General features: G+C 38.4%; 1 protein-coding gene across 2 annotated transcripts; it reads left to right on the top strand.

Annotated features, from left to right (window-relative positions):
- Positions 1-2674: 2674 nt before the first annotated feature.
- yrk (Yes-related kinase) lies at positions 2675-18638 on the top strand. Of its 2 annotated transcripts, none has more exons than XM_053491623.1 (13): positions 2675-2824; positions 9106-9142; positions 9443-9746; positions 9854-9956; positions 10920-11018; positions 11399-11502; positions 11618-11767; positions 13149-13313; positions 14627-14806; positions 14933-15009; positions 15746-15899; positions 16136-16267; positions 16818-18638. In XM_053491623.1, the coding sequence occupies exons 3-13, from the start codon at positions 9494-9496 to the stop codon at positions 17024-17026; spliced, it is 1626 nt and encodes a 541-aa protein (XP_053347598.1). In that variant the 5' UTR covers positions 2675-2824; positions 9106-9142; positions 9443-9493; the 3' UTR covers positions 17027-18638. The 2 variants fall into 2 exon arrangements, with proteins under 2 accessions (XP_053347598.1, XP_053347599.1); XM_053491624.1 differs by lacking the exon at positions 13149-13313 and adding an exon at positions 13575-13730 and having other exon boundaries at positions 2676-2824.

The raw sequence follows: 18638 nt of genomic DNA, 5'->3' as shown, positions 1-18638 counted from the left end.
ATGTTTGTGAATTGCATTTTTGTAATATTTCATGCATTTTTGCATTCATTACTTTTACAGACCATAAAATGCAATTTGTCATAATTAGTCATAATAATTGACAAATTATTCAGGCTAAACAAGTTGTTATTAAACATACTGGTTAACTGATAACAGTAAAAAAAAGTGCACAACCCTGAGCGTTTAACAGTTGGTAGAACCATCTTTAATTTAAATTTAGCAGTGCTACCTAAGCAAGCATGCCCACATCAGTATTAGAATAGCCAGATGGGAGTACCAATGTGCAAACCTTAAATCAGCCCATGCTGTGGGACCCATGATACACCAATGTGCAAATCCCTAGTGGCCTTGTTGGGCAAATACCATGGTGATTGGGCAATATCATGTTGATATGCAAATCTCCAGTGGGCTGATATGAGCATCATTAATGTGCTGATGGCGGCATGGTGGCTTAGTGGTTAGGGTTAATTTACATTTACATTCTTATCCAGAGCATCTTACATAAGTGCTTAAGTTTCCATCTGTTAGATCCTTACACTGGGGTATTAGGTTACTAACAAAGTACCGTCAGTCAAACACTGTTGGGAAGGAATTTTTGGGAAACCAAGTACTACTTCAACTACTATGTCTTAAGTTGTCGTTTAAAGATTGCCAGAGACTCAGCTGTGTGGACATCTAGAAGCAATTACTGCCTCGGAATCTGCATGTTATAGTATATATTGATCGGAGGTCCTATCATGGTCATAGAAATAGAAAAAGAAATACAACAGTAATCAACATTGTCCTCCATGGTCACTAATTAGACTACAGAGATTCCTAGATAGATGGATGGAATGTGCTCATACAGGCTAGCCTATAGTGATCATGCATGGGTTTGGTAGACAGGCTGCACATAGAAAACCTGCACTGGGCCAATGTTGGGAAAATCGATATTGGCCTATTTTAGTATAGCCTGCAATAGTCCCACATGGGATTCATATGATCAAGCCATACAAAGGCCACTTCTACTGTATACATCGTGTTGTGGTCTATTTTGGAATTTGTCGAAATCTTTTGTCACACTTTGTCAAAAAATTTGTCACCCTTTGCAGTCCCTGCCCACAACTTTTAAATGGGTCTCTTAAAGGACTGTGTGGGCATTTTTGCTGGTATTTGTGTAGTAAGATGGAAATTTTGGCTCTTTGCTTTATACTACAAAAGTGTTTCTGTTTATAGTGTTTGTGTGAGTTAGTCTCATTGTTTTATTGCATTATTCGACTTTCTTTAAGCTTCAGGTCTACCAAGCCATTGTCCCGCAAAAGGTTTGATCATTTTGATGTTTTACTTTTTCTAGGCACTGAGACAGAAACCATGTTTTACATTTGATTTTTTATTTATATTTTTTGCTGTACAATGATTTTTAACTCTAAACATAATATTGTTCAATTGTTGGCGGTGGGGGAGGGGGGCTGTCAGAACTTTGTCCCAGAAGTGTTGTCGGACATTCAGCACTCTGGTGAATGTACTGTTTGCAGCTTTACTTATTTCTAACATTTTGCTTTTAAGGGATTTGGAAATTTGTTTGAATTGGAATATAAGAAATTTTCTTAAGAAGGGCCAGTAACCTTTTGTTGACTTTTGTAGGGCAAGGAACCTCTACAGTCGACGCCTCCTTTTATTATCCATTTATTTTCATTAATGGAGTTGCACAAATTTTCAGCCAGAAGTATACTTTTTTTTATTATTAATTCATTATTATTATTATTATTTTTACAATATTTTTTACACTTGATGTTATAATGTTTTAAATGGACAAACATAGTTGTTTGAAAATATTATAAACAATGTATGTTTTTCCTGTTACTTTGATTTGGATAAAAAACAGACCAGGTTATAAGGAACACACCTGCTCATTTGTGCAGTTTTCTAATCTGTTGTTGGTGTTGAATAGGCTGCTTAGGAACACTCACTCATCTTCTATCCCACTTTATCCTGTATTCAGGGTCGCGGGGACCTGGAGTCTGTCCCAGAAGGGTTAGGGCACGAGGCAGGGTACACCCTGGACAGCGTGCCAATCCATCACAGGGCGGGCACACACACACACACACACACACACACACACTCATTTACACACTATGGGCAATTTGGAAACGCCAAATAGAAACCGGAGACCCTGGAGGAAACCCACCAAGCACAGGGAAAACATGCAACCGGACCCTGGGGATGCCAGATGACAGTGCTACTCACACTAAACCACCGTGCCACCACCACCACTACACATACTGGTATGCACGATGTGTTCTGACACATTTTTCTTTTATTTTTTATTAAAATTTCAGTCAAATTGTTCAGCAGTAGCTCTGCGGTGGGATCACCAGGCCAGCTTTCACTCTCCATGACGCAGTTGATGGTTTACCACTTGTCCTTGCTTGGACCACTTTTGGTACAGTAGGTCCTAACCAATGCACATTGAGAACACCCTACAAGCATAGACCCTGGTGAACAGCTGGCACTGTTGAGTTGCACCTCCGGGTTTGGGGTTTAGACTCTAACTTCTGGTCTGTGTGGGTGGAATTTGCATGATCACCCCTTTGGTTTCTGAACGTGTGTGTGTTGGCTGTGTGTGGTGTCTGTGTGTGTGTGTGTGAGTGAATTTGTTTTCAAGGGGTGGAGAATTACGAGACAATTCCGCCCCCAGCACGCGCTGGACAGGAGCGCGCGCGCAGACTTCAGCCCTTCCTGACAGAGCGCGAGCGCGTCTGCGGTCCGAGCCGGCGATTTCTCTTTCAAGTCGTAAAAAGCGGAATAGCGGAATTAAGGGGATCCGGAAATCAAGTTCGTTCAGGTGAGTCTCAGAGTTTCATGCTTCTGATTTGTTTGTTAAACCGAAGCGAATAAAAATAAGGGCATCGAACGTATCGACACGTATAAACGCGTCCCAAACCGGGGAGAGAAGAATAACGCGCGAGGACTCCGATTGGCTCATCCGGTCCACATAGACATCAATGTGTTGTTCATACTGATGTGATTGTACGTACAAGGTGTGTGTAAAAACCACACTTGGCTCTCGGTTCGAACTCCGGCACAGGGACCCGGGTCAGGCGTTGTGCGCCGGAGTGCATGCTGATGGGTTAGTATCACTTCCCTGTTGTGTTGAGGGTATTGTTTCTCTTTGAGTGTGAACTACAGTCTGTCTCTGAGAAAACATATTCCACTGTTATGCATTTAGACGAATGCAATGTTTGCTCAAGTTTTAATAGCCCTCCTTGCCCCTTCTTCTTGTTTTAACTGACCCTGGAACTCTGATGAAACTGATAGAGTAACTGTATGTAGGTGTGACTCTCAGGTTCTGATGATGCCCGCGTCCTTTCACTCCGGATGTGGATAACCTCTACCCTTTTCGATTTTTTTTCTTTTTAAATGGTCTTAAATGGCACCTGTCTTCTGTATCTTCTATAGGCTTTCATACCTGTTGCTGGAAATGCAGCACTTCCAATGCAATTTGCTAGGTAACCTTGGAATCTGTAAAAGTAATGTTTTTCATGCTTACCATCCATCTATCCATCCATCCATCTATCTATAAATCAATCCATCCATTCTGCTTCTGGTAACGTTGCCTGGATAACCTTTACTGTTCACAAGAATGTTCACATGCACACGCCCATATTCAGTGTTAATTGAGCTGTTGCGTAGTCGAAATGTGCTTAAATGAAAATACTGAAATGACGATTACAGTTAATAGCTTTGGGGCGAAAACAGAATGGAATGTCACTGGAACCAGATTAGGCCAGGTTCATCATTTCCTGTCGTTTTACGAGGTCACTTCCTGACTGTGGCCTCCTGGCGCAACGGGAGGAAGTGGGCCCGGCCCTGTGTCTCTTTCCTAACGCGGGGGGAAATGTCCGAACACAAGCAAGCTTGAACTGACCTGTGCAATGTACTTAAAATGGCTCCGAGATGAAAATCTTACTATACATTTGTATGAAAGAGGCATTTCTGTGGGATTACCCGACAGTTCAGGCTTTCCGCCAAGTTACAGCACAGTCCAAACCTGAACGTAGTACTGATAATGGTTTCCACAAATATTTTTACTCGTTTCATAATTCATCAACTGAAAATCTACACTTTCATGTGTAAAAAGGAAGTTGTTGAGTGTGTGACACTTTTCTAGTGGACTTCACTTGTTTCGTTGCTCCATGTTCAAGCAACACTGCAGTATTTTTATATGCTGGTGCAGCAGTTGTGTTTTCACACATATCTGATGTGTTGTTAGAATAGGAAATGCTTTATACTCCATATGACAATGCATAACCAGGAGTAAACTCATACACTAGTATGCACACTTAATTATTGTCAGAACAATGAATTTGGTGTGTATGTGTGTGTGTTTTCATGCATGAACACTGCAGAATGACTGCTCACTTCCCTGTATCCTATCATTCCAGCTCCACTCACACAAGTCTTCCTGTTAGGGGGAGGGAACTTCCTGTCCCAGAGGGAGAGAGAGAGAATGGAAGGGGAGAGGCAAGGGGTACAGGGCAGGCAGGAAAAGTGTGAGGGAAAAAAAAAAAACTGAGAATGTGTAGGAAGGCAGGTGAAATAGAAAAAGAAAGTTTTCTTTATAGTTATGATAGGTCGAAATAATTCAATTACGATTACGATTATATATATATATATATATATATATATATATATATATATATATATATAATCATTCATATGGTGTAGGATTGTCCCAGGATTTGTTGCATTTCCGGTCTTTTGTCGCAGGAAGGGGCGAAAGGAAGAAAACAGCTAGAGAGCAAGGAGTGGTGTAAGGAAGCTGGAGAGAGGAATCAGAGTGCCAAAAACGCAAGAATGTAGGCAAAGATGTAAACATCTGTGCATATAATGATTCACACACTTGAAAGAGGTGTGTGAGCATGTGTCCAAGATCCACAGGGAGAATTCTTATCTAGTGGAAATGATTGGACAGGAAAGGGTGTGACCGTGAGAGGTTTGTTGCTGTTTGTAAGTTTTGGTGAGAAAAAAAAAGAATGAAAGAAATTACCTGCAAATCCCAATGCTGCGGTTGTCTTTTTTTTTTTTTCTCAATATTTGGATATATGATATTTGGATATATGAAATGATCACTTTTTATTCTATTTAAAATTTATGCTGAAACATAATACAATAATCAGGGCTACAATTATATTAAAAATAATGATATATTAGCTTTATAACTAATAATGATATAGTAAAATTCATATCCCGTATCATGGACATTGCTGAGCTCTGTGTCACAATTGTACTGTAAAATCTTTTTTTTTTTAAAGTCATAATTTGGAGATGAATTTATTCTTAACACAATATATACTAGGGCGTTGCCAAAAAACAGTTCTTACATTTCACATTTACTGTACATCTAGGCAGATGATACAAGATTTACAAGAATAGAAATACCTGTTATTGTATAAGAACATAAAAATCGACTATGTTGGCATGTTGTAATATAAGTATCATAGCGAGCGTCTGTTTTAGGTTTGGCCTACATTTACATTGTGATATTTCACTTTAAGAAAGAAAAACATAGGTGGCATTTATATTATCATCAGTTTTGTTTAAGGAATGACCGGCAGTGATAGAGCATCATGTATTCATTTATAGAATGTATATTTGTAATTTTAATCTGTGGGTGTGAGGAATGTTAACTTCATAAAAGAAGAAGTTGGGTATTTTATTTAGGTATGCGTGTCTAAAACGTATACACGACTGCTATTGCAGTCCTCGTATGATATCTGACAAAGTTTCTTGCTCCAAACTCTCCAGAAGATCATTTCATATCTGCCACACAACACTGCCTTAGTGTTATACTTGTACCTTACATATTCATAGGTATATACATGAGAATATGTTAATTATCATAATAAAAAAAAAGAATTGTACGGTAAGCTGATCTGTTAGATTACCGACACTGAGCAATATGATCTTCCTTTCAAATTTGTCTAAAATGAGGAACTGTAGAAGGCAGTTGTTCTTGTTCTGCCCTCTTAAAAGTGCCAGACATTATCTCATGCAAATACTGCTCTAAAATTCTGCCTACCCAGGCAGCTTCCTGCCAGGTGGAATAGACGGAGAGTGAACAAGGTGGTATCTAAGTGATATAGTACGTACCACTCCGTATAATTAATTTTAAGCAAGTCCTTATAACTTACGATGGTTCAGGACAACATTACTTGCAACATTAAGTAACCAGGCTCTAATTCCCTTATTATTACATTTGCATTTAAATCAGGGGTATGATGTCTTCCATTGCAGATATAGAAATATAAAGAACCATACACTTCGCCAATTCCAATAGTTTGATTACTGATGGTAAACCCTGATGGTAGCTGCTGGTTACTGACACTACAATGATGCTCACACTGTCTTACATTCTAATAGATAGCTCTCAGAAACTGGATAGATAAATATAACTGTAGCAAACAAGATATTTTTTTTATTCCTTATTCTTTTTTTATCCTCTTGGAGTAAGTAAATGAATTTTCATGAATTTCGTGGAAATGTAAAAGAAAATTTATGAATCAATATGTGGTGTTCATGGTTTTACTGCTGTTAGATATTAGAGATTAAATCTATTATATACTAGAGACTTATTAAAAATAACATGTAATTATTTATAAAGGTGCATAATCTATTATAATTAAATTAACTGATGATAAATAAATATATATTATTTAATAGACAAATTTTTAGTTTTGAATTTAGTTTTATAATGTACTGAATAGCAGCGATAAGTAGGAAGTAAAAGTAAATACAATGCAAAACTTTCTATTGGTATCTTTCGGTATCTTCCTGAATTTCATGCTGGATTTGTCATTTTTCTATATATATCTTTAAACAATGCTGACAAATGGTGAATGGGAAAAAAAAAGGTTTTTGTGACCTAATAGTGAAACCTGCCTATTACACTTATGTTCAACATAGTCGAAAATTGTTTGACTTTTAAACACTAGTGCAATTGTACTAGGAATTTCATTCTGTGATGTCACAGTAGCAAAAAACCTTTTCTCACACAAACAGGGGAAATACAGCATGAACCAACAAGTTAACGACAGAATCGGACATCACAGATATTTCAACATGTATGTAATATGTTTCAAAAGAGTGTGTTCTACAGGGTGTCTGCTTACTTATGACTTGTGTGTACAGTCCAACTATAGAGACATTATTTAAAACAATCTTATTTCACAAAAAAGTTAAAAACATCTTTAAAAAAAAAAGGATTATTTGGACCACGATATAATTGGTCCATGTTAACTCACTTTTAGCTGTTACTGTAGCTCTAAGCACTCTTCATTTACTTTAATCATTTTTATTTGACACATGTTACAAAATAACATTTCACATACATTGCACTTTGTCTTAAATAGAAAGCTCATATGTTCCTGTAATCCGAACGTGGCTTTTGTGGCTCCACCTTGTCTGTGACTTGCTCTTTGTCTTACTGAAGCACCGCTATCATAAGCAATGGCACAATAACCAAATGCTTTAACTTGTAAAGTCTTCATTTATTTTTGTACATTTTTTTTAAAGGTGCTCCACTTTCAACTTTTTACCTCCTCATCTAACTACTTATTCATTCAATGATAGCGTGCATTAGGCAGTAAAAAAATGCATCGTGCAAAAACAATAGTTCTAAAAACGTTAAAGCCTTTTTCATTCTTATGCTATTTTTCTGCCTGGATGTCATTTTGACTTGTTCATTGCTATCACATACATCTTTTTATTAATATCTATACCATTTTATTTTTAAGCTAAGCATTGTTTTTTGATAAGATGACAAAAACAGCTTTATAAAAACACTTTTCTGGTGCATCTTTCTTTTTCTCATGGGTATTTTGTACTCAGGAGCTTCAGAGATGTGTATTTTTTATCATATATGAGATATGTTTTTAACATGAAAATGCTTTATAGTTTGTAACGGCAGTGTGCACGTCATAATTTCTTAATTCTTAATTAATTTGTTTTGTTGTTAAATATTCTACAAAAATCAGTAAGCATTCCTTGAGTCTGCAAATTTGGATGCATCCACAGAGGTGTAAGATCAATAAAAGTAAGATCTATTCAATAACGCTATCGAGAAGTTTAACAAAAGGAACATTTCAGAAAACATGTATGACTATTAGTTTGTAATCACATTTTCAGAAAGAGAGAGAAAATACAGTATACGCGATGTACGATTTATTTATTTTATGTAAAATATGGTGAGGTATCGCTAGATCAGAGTGCGAAGACTAAGAACCAACCTTAGACATTAGGTTGCTCATTACCTTAATTTTTTAATTTGAAGTATATATCTATATATTTTATACTATATATATATTTTTTATATATATATTTTTTTTATTTATTTATAATTTTATTTTTAAGAGAAATAACATTAGTATAGTAGTCCATTAGCTGCAATAAGATTCATAAGCACCGCTCTGCTGTTTAGCTTTTCAAAAAAAGAGACATGTAGCTGTATTTGTTGCTATAGAGTTTTAATGGGGGTTTAAACAAAAACTCTTTTATGCTTCTATACTGAAATATTTATCATTTAGATACGCATGATACGGTTCAACATATCCTGGGTTTTACTGTGCATCAAGAAACATGAATAAAAAAGGTGTAACATTCTTTTTATATTGCAAGAGCTTTCACATCTTCCAGTGCTAATTCTGATGCTGTTCGTAAGCTGTGACTCTGTTTCTCACACTATGCTGTGGTGTGAGATAAGTGTGGTGATGGTGCTTCTGATCTTAGATTGGTATATTTAAAAATCAGAAGCAGCCACCTCTGTTTCGGCTCACTGAAACGCGTAGTCTTTCTGTACAGGAAACAGGGGGAGGGTTTAGCGGGACCGCCAGGAAATACGGGTAGCAGTGACATCCTGTTTCTCCACTGATGGTCAGTCAGATAGTGATGGCCAACCAAACTGAAAAAAAAGATCTGTATACTGTACATTTTAAATCGTAATGCCGCGCTAGAGAAAAGCAACTTCCTATTTCTCGAACTCGGGAGAAAAAGAGGAAGCCACAAAAAGTCAGAAACTCGAACTCTCTTTCACTTTCTGTCTTTCTGACTATTTCTTTCTTCATCTAGGGAGATGGTGTGGATGAACAGATGATTTGAAAATCTGGTAAGATCCTGATTGATTTATTTTTAAATAAGACTGGGAAATCGAGAACGCTACTGTCAGCTTTATGGGTTTCACAAATATTAATTTTTTAATAATTATCAAAAACAGCAGTATGTTTTATTGCCTCATACACTTCTCTCTAGACTATTAAGTGAAACATTGCCAAATACACCAGTAGAAACCTTTTTATTTAAATACAATAATTTTTTTAATCCGAGCTTTAGTGTCTTTCATTTTAACGTGTTGCATCTGTAGTTATTTTTTTCCTTATGTCTGCTTTCTTTCTTCTCTCTTGGGCAGAAGCTCTGTTTCCAGGGTGATGAGCGATATTCTGTGAAAATCAAGATTAGTATGGGCTGTGCTTGCTGTAAGCAGAAGAAGGCCTCCAAAGCGTCCGCTGTGTCCTATAGTGACACATGTGATGCAGTGGGCGGGACTCAGGCGACGGACAGTTCGCGTTACATTGCTGACCCCACCCAGAACTCAGGGGCCGGCCTCATCCCAAACTTCAATGATTTCCCCAACACAATCTCCACCTCTAGTGCTTTTCCAACATCCAGCTTCCCCTCCAACCCGAGCCAGCCACGGTCAGCTGCCATCACAGGTTTGTGTATTTATGTTATTATAGCAAAAATGTAGAATGACCGCACATTCCAATTTAACCCTATTGCTAATGTGTGTGTGTGTATGCTACTGGTTGCCTGCTTACAGGAGGAGGGGTGACAATGTTTATATCTCTATATGATTATGAGGCTCGAACAGAAGATGACCTGAGCTTTCAGAAGGGAGAAAAGTTCCACATTATCAATAACACGTGAGTAAACTTAAGAAAACACTCATTGCATACAATATAAAATTTGCCATGCACATTAAGTATAATATATACCTTCTTCTGACCATGCACATGGTACATTCAGCAAAGTCAAGAATTTTAACATTGGAAAGGAAGCTCAGGGTTAAGATCCGTGCTGAACAGTGGAAGCCTGGACTCGAACCCCTGCCCTTTCAATCAATAGCCCAGTAACCCACAGCCTTAACCAATTGAGCCACCACTGGCTTGTTGAAGTGTGGGAATCCATGGCAAGGTGCCAGCAATTTCAAAGTTTTCACTTTTGAGAGATTCTTAATCCAAGATGGTCTTCTTGGACGCCAAAAACAACTTCCTCCAAATTCTTTTTTTTTCCAAAAAGAAAGTCACGCCTGAACAGGGACTTGTACCCTGGACCCCCAGATTAAAAGTCTGATGGTCTACCAATTGAGAAGTGACCACATGAGGTGGTATTTGATAAGAATAGTGTTCCAATACTATTGTTCCGTAGTACTAGTGTTCCGTATATTTGATATTTATATCAAATAGTAAATTGTTCGGTTGTCGGTTAAAAGTCTTGACGTATCTCACACTTGTTACAGAAAAAAAAGGTATCAAAATAATTGCCACTGCTGCAGGTGGTTAAAAGAGGAAGAAAGCCTTACAGTATAGTAAAATTTGCATATACCATAGGAAGTTGGAGTTAGTGCACATGATATAATATAGCCTGGATATGGCATCCCTGGAGCAGATACAGTTAAGGACCTCACACAAGGTTCTGACAGTGTCAACTTTATGGTATTGGGGACTGATGCCATTGAGGACCCCAGCAATCTGGTCAGTAACCCAACACCTAAAAAAAACAGGAAAGGTTAAACTTTACATGCTAGACAGGTTCATATCATGGTGCATTACAACTGCCACTCTGTGGGTATGAAGCCGTGAGAACCTGTTGTTTTGCTTTTACAGCGAAGGTGATTGGTGGGAAGCACGATCTCTGGACACAGGGAAGTCTGGATACATTCCCAGTAACTATGTGGCCCCTGTGGATTCCATACAGGCTGAAGAGTGAGTAACACGTTATACATTAAACTACTACAGCTAACTCATAGCTATGCCCACTGTCCATTTTAACAAATACAGTTACCATATTGGTTACTGACTGTAGCCCATTTGTCGAGATTAAACACATTTTATAGACACTTTCACCATCATAGAGACAGATATTATTTGGGACGTGGGCTATTCTATAAGTCACATTTGTATTGAAAATTATTACTTTTGGGATTAACATTGTATGGAAGAAATGGCTCAAAAAATGGATAGGGACTGGCTGGCAGACATAAGGGCTGCAGTTAGCGATTACACTTCTACAAAGTAGACTAAAATGTGTATGTTTTTATTTTATTGTATAGATATATACTTATTATAGCAATGTAATTACGTAGGTGGTATTTCGGTAAGATGGGCCGTAAGGATGCAGAAAGGCAGCTCCTGGGCCAGAACAACCCCAGAGGGACCTTCTTGATAAGAGAGAGTGAGACCACTAAAGGTAAGGGATATCTCTCACTTCTATTCTGCATCTTTCACCCTTGCTCTCAATGGGCCTGTTCCAGATGTATGATTTACTTTTATTGTTGTATTTTGCCTTTCTTTCTGTCCCTCAGGAGCATACTCACTGTCTATCAAAGACTGGGATGAGGCAAAGGGTGACCATGTAAAGCATTATAAAATCAGGAAGCTCGATAACGGCGGGTATTACATCACAACCCGGAGCCAGTTCGAAACTGTTCAGCAACTGGTGCAACATTATTCAGGTCAGCCGAAATAGTTCTTCCTGCCCACTGAAATTCACGATACACTTCTGCATGCACAGTGAAACACACTTTGTGGTGTCGATGTTCTCTATTCTGGGTGCATATACGTAGTATGTTAGTACAGAGTTTTATACGTTTACTCAATGTAAATTGCTTTTCATATACTGTTTAGGGGTTGGTAGTTATATCCGACGACCTGAGAAGCTGTAAAATTGTATGTAGGTTTTTCTATAAAAATGACCTAACCTATACATTCATGGCCACTTCATTAGGAACAGTTGCCATTATCCAATCAATTAATCAATCATGTAGCAGCAACACAACATATGAATTAATAAAGATATAAGTAAGCAGCTTTATTTATAATTAGTGATCTCAGTGACTTTGACTATGGAAGTGTCGTGGGTGCCAGAAAGCTAATTTGAGTATTAGCAAGAACTGCTGATCTCAAGGGGTTTTTACACACTTCACCCTCTAGAGTTTACTCAAAAGAGTGACAGTTCTAATAATGGAGATGTCTTATTAATGAATATACAAATTTTGTAAAAGAATATCCAGACTGGATCATCCTGATGCAAAGGTTGCAAAAAAAAAAAAAAACCCCAAAAAACATGGTGGACAGGAAAGCTTCTCATATGGAACTGGACAGTTAAAGACAAGACATTGTTTGAGCTGTCCTTGACTGGCAGGAGTGGGATCCTGTCCCCTCGAACCCAGTCCAGTCATTCTCCTGTGACCTCTCACACCTGTAACGTCTTAGGTATACAGAAGTTCCTAATAATAGGTCAACAAGTGTGTATTTAAGTGTGTATAATGTTGGTTGCTTAACTCCAGCTTTCGTGACCCGAGTGTCTAAAGTGTCTACCACTTTATGGTAACATTGTGTACTTGGGGTCAATCAACTTTTTTTACATTGTCTCGTCTTCCTCCTCTGTCATGCTTTCTAAAAAAGTTTGTTCTTTTTTTTTTTAAAGTCAACATGCTTTTTTCTGTTTTTATTTCCCTTTTTTTTCACTTTTGATTTCAGGACTGGTCATAGTCAGACATAAACACCCTGTATGTACTGTATATACAATACATGCAATCAACTCAATTAACAGGGTGCAAATGTCAATACAAAGTGTGGACCTTAGCTAAAACAAGGCCACATCTTCTGTCCTATGATAGTACTCATCTGTTCTTTGTTCGTTCGCATGTATCAGAGCTATGTTGTGCTTCCTTGAGTTTTTTTCAACTTTCTGCTGTATGTAACTTGAATTTTGTCTTTCTTGGTGTTATCTTGTTTTCTTTGTCTGATTTTCTTTATGTGCAATGTTTGTGTGTGTGTGTGTGTGTTTGTGTGTATATAAATGTCCCTCTTTCTGTATGCTCTTCGACTCAGATCGTGCAGCAGGGCTTTGCTGCCGTCTGATGGGCAGCTGTAGGCGAGGTATGCCTAAACTAGCTGACCTGTCTGTGAAGACTAAGGATGTTTGGGAGATACCAAGGGAGTCACTTCAGCTAATTAAGAAACTGGGCAACGGGCAATTTGGTGAAGTGTGGATGGGTAGGAACCGCGCTGAACTGGGGCATGTTAAAGGGGAAGATTACCAGCAACAAGCACAGTGGGATGATCAGCTGTATTCTCATGTTATGCTTCAGTGTTAAATGGCTGAGCTGCAGCATGAGGATCACCCCAAGGCTGTGCAGTTGCCTTTGTCTTCCTCTAATCCTTGTATCATTGCATGCTACACTATTTCACTCTTTTTTTCCATCTCCACCCTTTTCCTTCTCCCTTTCTTTGTTTTTCTTTTACACCCTTCCTCAGGTACTCATGATGGTTTATGTTACTACTTGACCACTCCATGTCCAAATTCCACACCCCAGACCCTTGGTTTGGGCAAAGATGCTTGGGAGATACCCCGGGACACCCTGCAACTCAAGAGGAAGTTGGGTCAGGGTTGCTTTGGTGACGTCTGGATGGGTGAGATAGTTATCCTTAGCATCGGTGTCTGGAGCCAGTGTCTGTCCCCAGTGTCTGTCCCCGCTAGCTTCAACGTTGCTGTCTGTGTCTGGTGGAGGCCGTGTTTTTGTGTCTTATGCTTATATAGTCTAGCGCGTATTATAAAGTATTTCCATGCTTTAAACCAGGATTTGTCCTTGTTGCACATCTGCGCTGTGTTTTTAAAAACAGTTTTGTGAGAAAAGCTATAGATAACATTGAGAAGATGCTGCTTAGCAACCTAGGGCAGAGTCATTGGTTTTTCACAAGTCTATTTGCACTATTTATGTGGATCCTCAAGTTTTTGTGCTTAGTGTTCATTTTGTTTTACAGTGTAGCAAAAACATTGGTGTACTCTCAGAGTGTAACAGCCGTCCTAAAGGTCAAGCCTTGATGACCTCTACCAAACGGCACAAGAGACATGTCCTTCATGGTACACTGATTGTTGAAGACCAACTAGGAATAGTAACTTTTTACAGCACATATTCTATTCTAATAGCAATTCATAGAGTGGCTTTTTTTTTTGCAATTGTTCCCTTGAAGGCCTTGATGACGTGTCTCTACAGTTACATGCATTCCCCCACAATAAAAAAAAAAAAAATTAAATCCAACTTTGAAGGTACCATCATAGTGACTGATGTTTTTGCATGAAATCCCCCAGTTTATTACCTTCCTTTTTCTAAAGCTCTGTAGCCACTGCTTGTGCATGTGTCCGTCCATTCTGTCTATTTTGTCCTTGCCTCATATTCGTCTATAATAACCTTCAATATCCACCATTTACCCCTCATCTTCTCCGAATTCCCCAAACTCCCTCTCTTAACTTATAAACCCTGTGTCTCTGTGTTTGTCACACTGCTTCACACTTTGATTGTCTGTAGGGATGTGGAACGGCACTACTAAAGTGGCTGTGAAGACTCTGAAGCCAGGCACCATGTCTCCAGAGGCTTTCCTAGATGAGGCCCAGATCATGAAGAGACTCCGTCATGATAAACTTGTTCAGCTGTATGCTGTGGTGTCAGAAGAACCAATCTACATCATCACAGAGTTCATGAGTCAAGGTAAACATATACACACATGAACAACACACACACACCCACCCACACACACACACACACACACACACACACACAATGAATTTCCCCAACATAGGCTAATCACATTAAAACCACTTGTTTGTGTTTCAGGAAGCCTGTTAGACTTCCTCAAAGATGGAGATGGCAGAAATCTGAAGCTGCCTCAACTTGTTGACATGGCTGCACAGGTTAAAACTTTAAACGCTATTATTTATACACAGTATTGTTCCAGGCCTTATTGTAATAACTCATGAATCACACGTCTACTTTATGTGTAATATATAATGCGTAAAAAGTTAATGTTAAACAGTGTGTTATGATGTTAATAAAGGGAGTACAGGAGGAATATTAAGCATATTTTTTTGCAGTCTTGTCTAATAGCAAAAGACATATAATAATAATAATAATAATAATAAGGGCTTAGCGCCTTCTGCCTCCAGGTCCCGGGTTCGATTCCCGCGTCAGGTCTGTGTGCATGTTCTCACCGTACTTGGGAGGTTTCCTCCAGGGTACTCTGGTTTCCTCCCACTGTCCAAAGACATGCAGATTAGACTAATTGGCGTTCCCAAATTGCCCGTAGCGTGTCAATGTTGACCATAAGTCCTTCCACGACCTTCACCATTGACCTCCATTATCCCTAGTTGGACTACAGAGGTTCCTAGATGGATGGATGGAATATTAATAAATCTAAAAGCAAACATAATGTACATACAAAAAGTTCATTTGAGGGCAAGTTAAGGACCGTCTGTCTTCTTAACACAATGTAATGAAAAGTTAGTGTGTGATAAAAAAATATTTGTCTTGTATTATTATTATTATTATTATTACTATTATTATTATTACTATTATTTTTAATGTGATACATTATTAGGTATGTGTTTGAGGTATTTTGTAGTGATAACATGATGCATGTGTTTCTAACAGATTGCAGCTGGGATGGCGTACATCGAGAGAATGAACTACATCCACAGAGACCTGAGAGCAGCCAACATCCTGGTGGGAGATAGCTTGGTCTGTAAGATTGCCGACTTTGGGCTGGCCAGACTCATCGAAGACAATGAATACACCGCCAGACAAGGTCACTCAGTCCTCTGACTCCACCCAACACTCAACTGTTCTCACTGAATTGTTTTTTTTTTGCACTTGTTTTTTCCTCTATTCCACTCAACTTCCACTCTTTCGCTTTGCCCTAACCTCAAATGGGATTACTTATTCATTCCTTTTTACTGCTACATTCTATTGTACTTCTTTATTCTTATGCTGCTTTCTCACTTTGTTTGTGTTGAACTAATGCTGTACTTCGGTTTTCCACAGGAGCCAAATTCCCGATAAAGTGGACCGCCCCAGAGGCGGCTCTCTATGGCAAATTTACCATCAAATCAGACGTGTGGTCTTTTGGCATCCTACTGACTGAACTCATTACAAAAGGCAGAGTGCCATACCCAGGTATATTCAGCATGCGTTTGTGTCTGTGTGTGTGAGTGTGTGTGTGTGTGTGTCATTATGGAGGCACATTTCAAGCGGCTCAAAATGCTTCTTGATTTAGTCTTGTTTGCTTTTATTTCCTCTTGTCGTCTTATCTTTTTATTTACAAGCATCAGTTTGCAATAAATGTTAATCTTTGTAATATTTTATACTGACAGCAATAAACTTAAAGTGCTTTGCGTACCAATAGTAAAATCTATGACTTGGAACCCCGTGGTCTCGTAAAAAGGTTTTGCTTTAAAAACTTGCCAATTACCAAATACTTACATTGCCTTCAAAAAATAAAAATATAAAAGTATTTATGTGGAATTTAAAGGGGTGAAATCAAAGCTTGTCAACGTTTTCAATGCACTTGTAATTGCTCTTATAGACAGCTCTAAAAACTGCATATCGCTCCTTTAAAATAGCCGTACATAAGCAGAAGAACGGCTTTTTCGTTCAGAGATATTTCCAGTTGATGCATTGTTATGCAAAAATACTGACATGATTTGCTTTTTTTGTCTGCGTGTAGGCATGAATAACAGGGAGGTCCTGGAACAAGTGGAACGTGGCTATCGTATGCCATGTCCACAGGGCTGTCCAGCGTCTCTGCACGAGTTAATGCTGCAGTGTTGGAGGAAGGATGCAGACGAGCGCCACACCTTCGAGTACCTGCAGGGCTTCCTGGAGGACTACTTTACCGCTACTGAACCACAATACCAGCCAGGAGAGGACCTGTGATGCAAGCACGTGTAAAGTTATATGGCTCCTCATCCAGTGAATTTAATGGGTTTTAAAAGGGATTTCCAGATGAGACCCTCATACAAAGTCGCTGAATGAATGTATGTGGGATGATGTGCAAATCTTCAAGTCATTTTAAAGTAAATAGACAATTTCTTTTAAAGTATTATATTAAAAGCAATGATACATTTAAAAGTATATGAATACTGTGTAAGCTGAATTTGCGCAGTGTTACTGTAATAAGGTTTTCTTTAAGCAAAAACGTCAGACCAGACCGGACTTTGCACAGTCACAAATGTGTTTTGGCCACAGTAGGCCTATTGGCCAGAAGAAACAAATTATATGTCTTTATCATTTCTTTACAATGTGATTTCTTTTTTAAATAAGATATTTTATTGCTTAATCTTTAACCTTCTTATCTGAAGCTATATGATTTTCATAGCTTTAACATCAGGCATAGTGTAGACCCCTGAAACTACTTCTAAATCTATGCATCTGGTCTCGGCTCAGCATTGACATGTTTATTAAGGTATAGTGATTATTCAGTAGGTCAGGCACAACAGACCTATCTATCTTTTGTATCTATCTTTCATAGTATTTTATGTCACAATATATAACTGATTATAAACCTTAATAAGTGCCTATCAAACTGGTGCCTTCAAGTACTGTCAGCGTTTTGGGTTTTGGATTTCTCTTCTCCCCAATTACTGACAGATTATTAGAGCATGTTGTGTATTTTATATGCTGTTTCTTTACAACAACCTGCTCGACATGTTTGTGTATGAAGACTGCATTTATCTCACACACACTTACACAGAGGAAGAGAAAGAGAGAGAGACAGAGAGAGAGACACACAGAGAGAAGCAATGTTTAATTTCTCAAGAATTATGGGTATGTTTTTACAAAGGTCATAGGTCAAGTGAGATGTGTTAGATGGTTTAGGTGGAAAAAAATATCTTCACAACTGGACATTTCTCTACAGAATATTTGCTTTCTAATTATTGGATGGTCCACATCTTACATATATTTGAACATGTTATATTAAGCTCTGACAGGATTATACACCAATCAGCCATCACATTGTGACCGCCGCAAGGGGAACTGAACAGCATTGTATCACCAACTATACCCAGCAGGCAAAAAGCTCTAGGCTGCCAACCCGGGCTCCAAACTCTTTAGATCCTAATTGATCCGATTGAGCACCGATTGGAAACAAGTCAGATCCATGGACGCCCAACAGCACAGCACCCAATAAAAAAAAAACCCACCACTGCGCACAACAGTAGCCCTGCTGAACCACACCCCTAGGGGTCAGACCCGCCCTTGTGGCACAAGGGGGAACCCAAAACCCAGGTGGTTTATTGTTAATGGTTTTAATATTATGGCTGATTAATGTATGACCTCCTGTTTCATGGGTAACACATAGGTAATATATGCCAAATACACCAGATTCTAGCAGTTTTTGGTGAAATCATGTACATAGCATTACGTAGTTACATCTCTAAACCAATACTAAGAAGTTGGAAAAGATGGGGATGTGATGAACCTGTGCACAATAAGAATTGATGCTTAAGTTCTAAATAAATAAATAAATAGAAATGTATTAAAGTGA

Source organism: Clarias gariepinus, chromosome 3 (assembly GCF_024256425.1).
Source record: "Clarias gariepinus isolate MV-2021 ecotype Netherlands chromosome 3, CGAR_prim_01v2, whole genome shotgun sequence".
Lineage (NCBI taxonomy): Eukaryota > Metazoa > Chordata > Actinopteri > Siluriformes > Clariidae > Clarias > Clarias gariepinus.
This window is presented reverse-complemented; position numbering and strand designations above follow the sequence as displayed.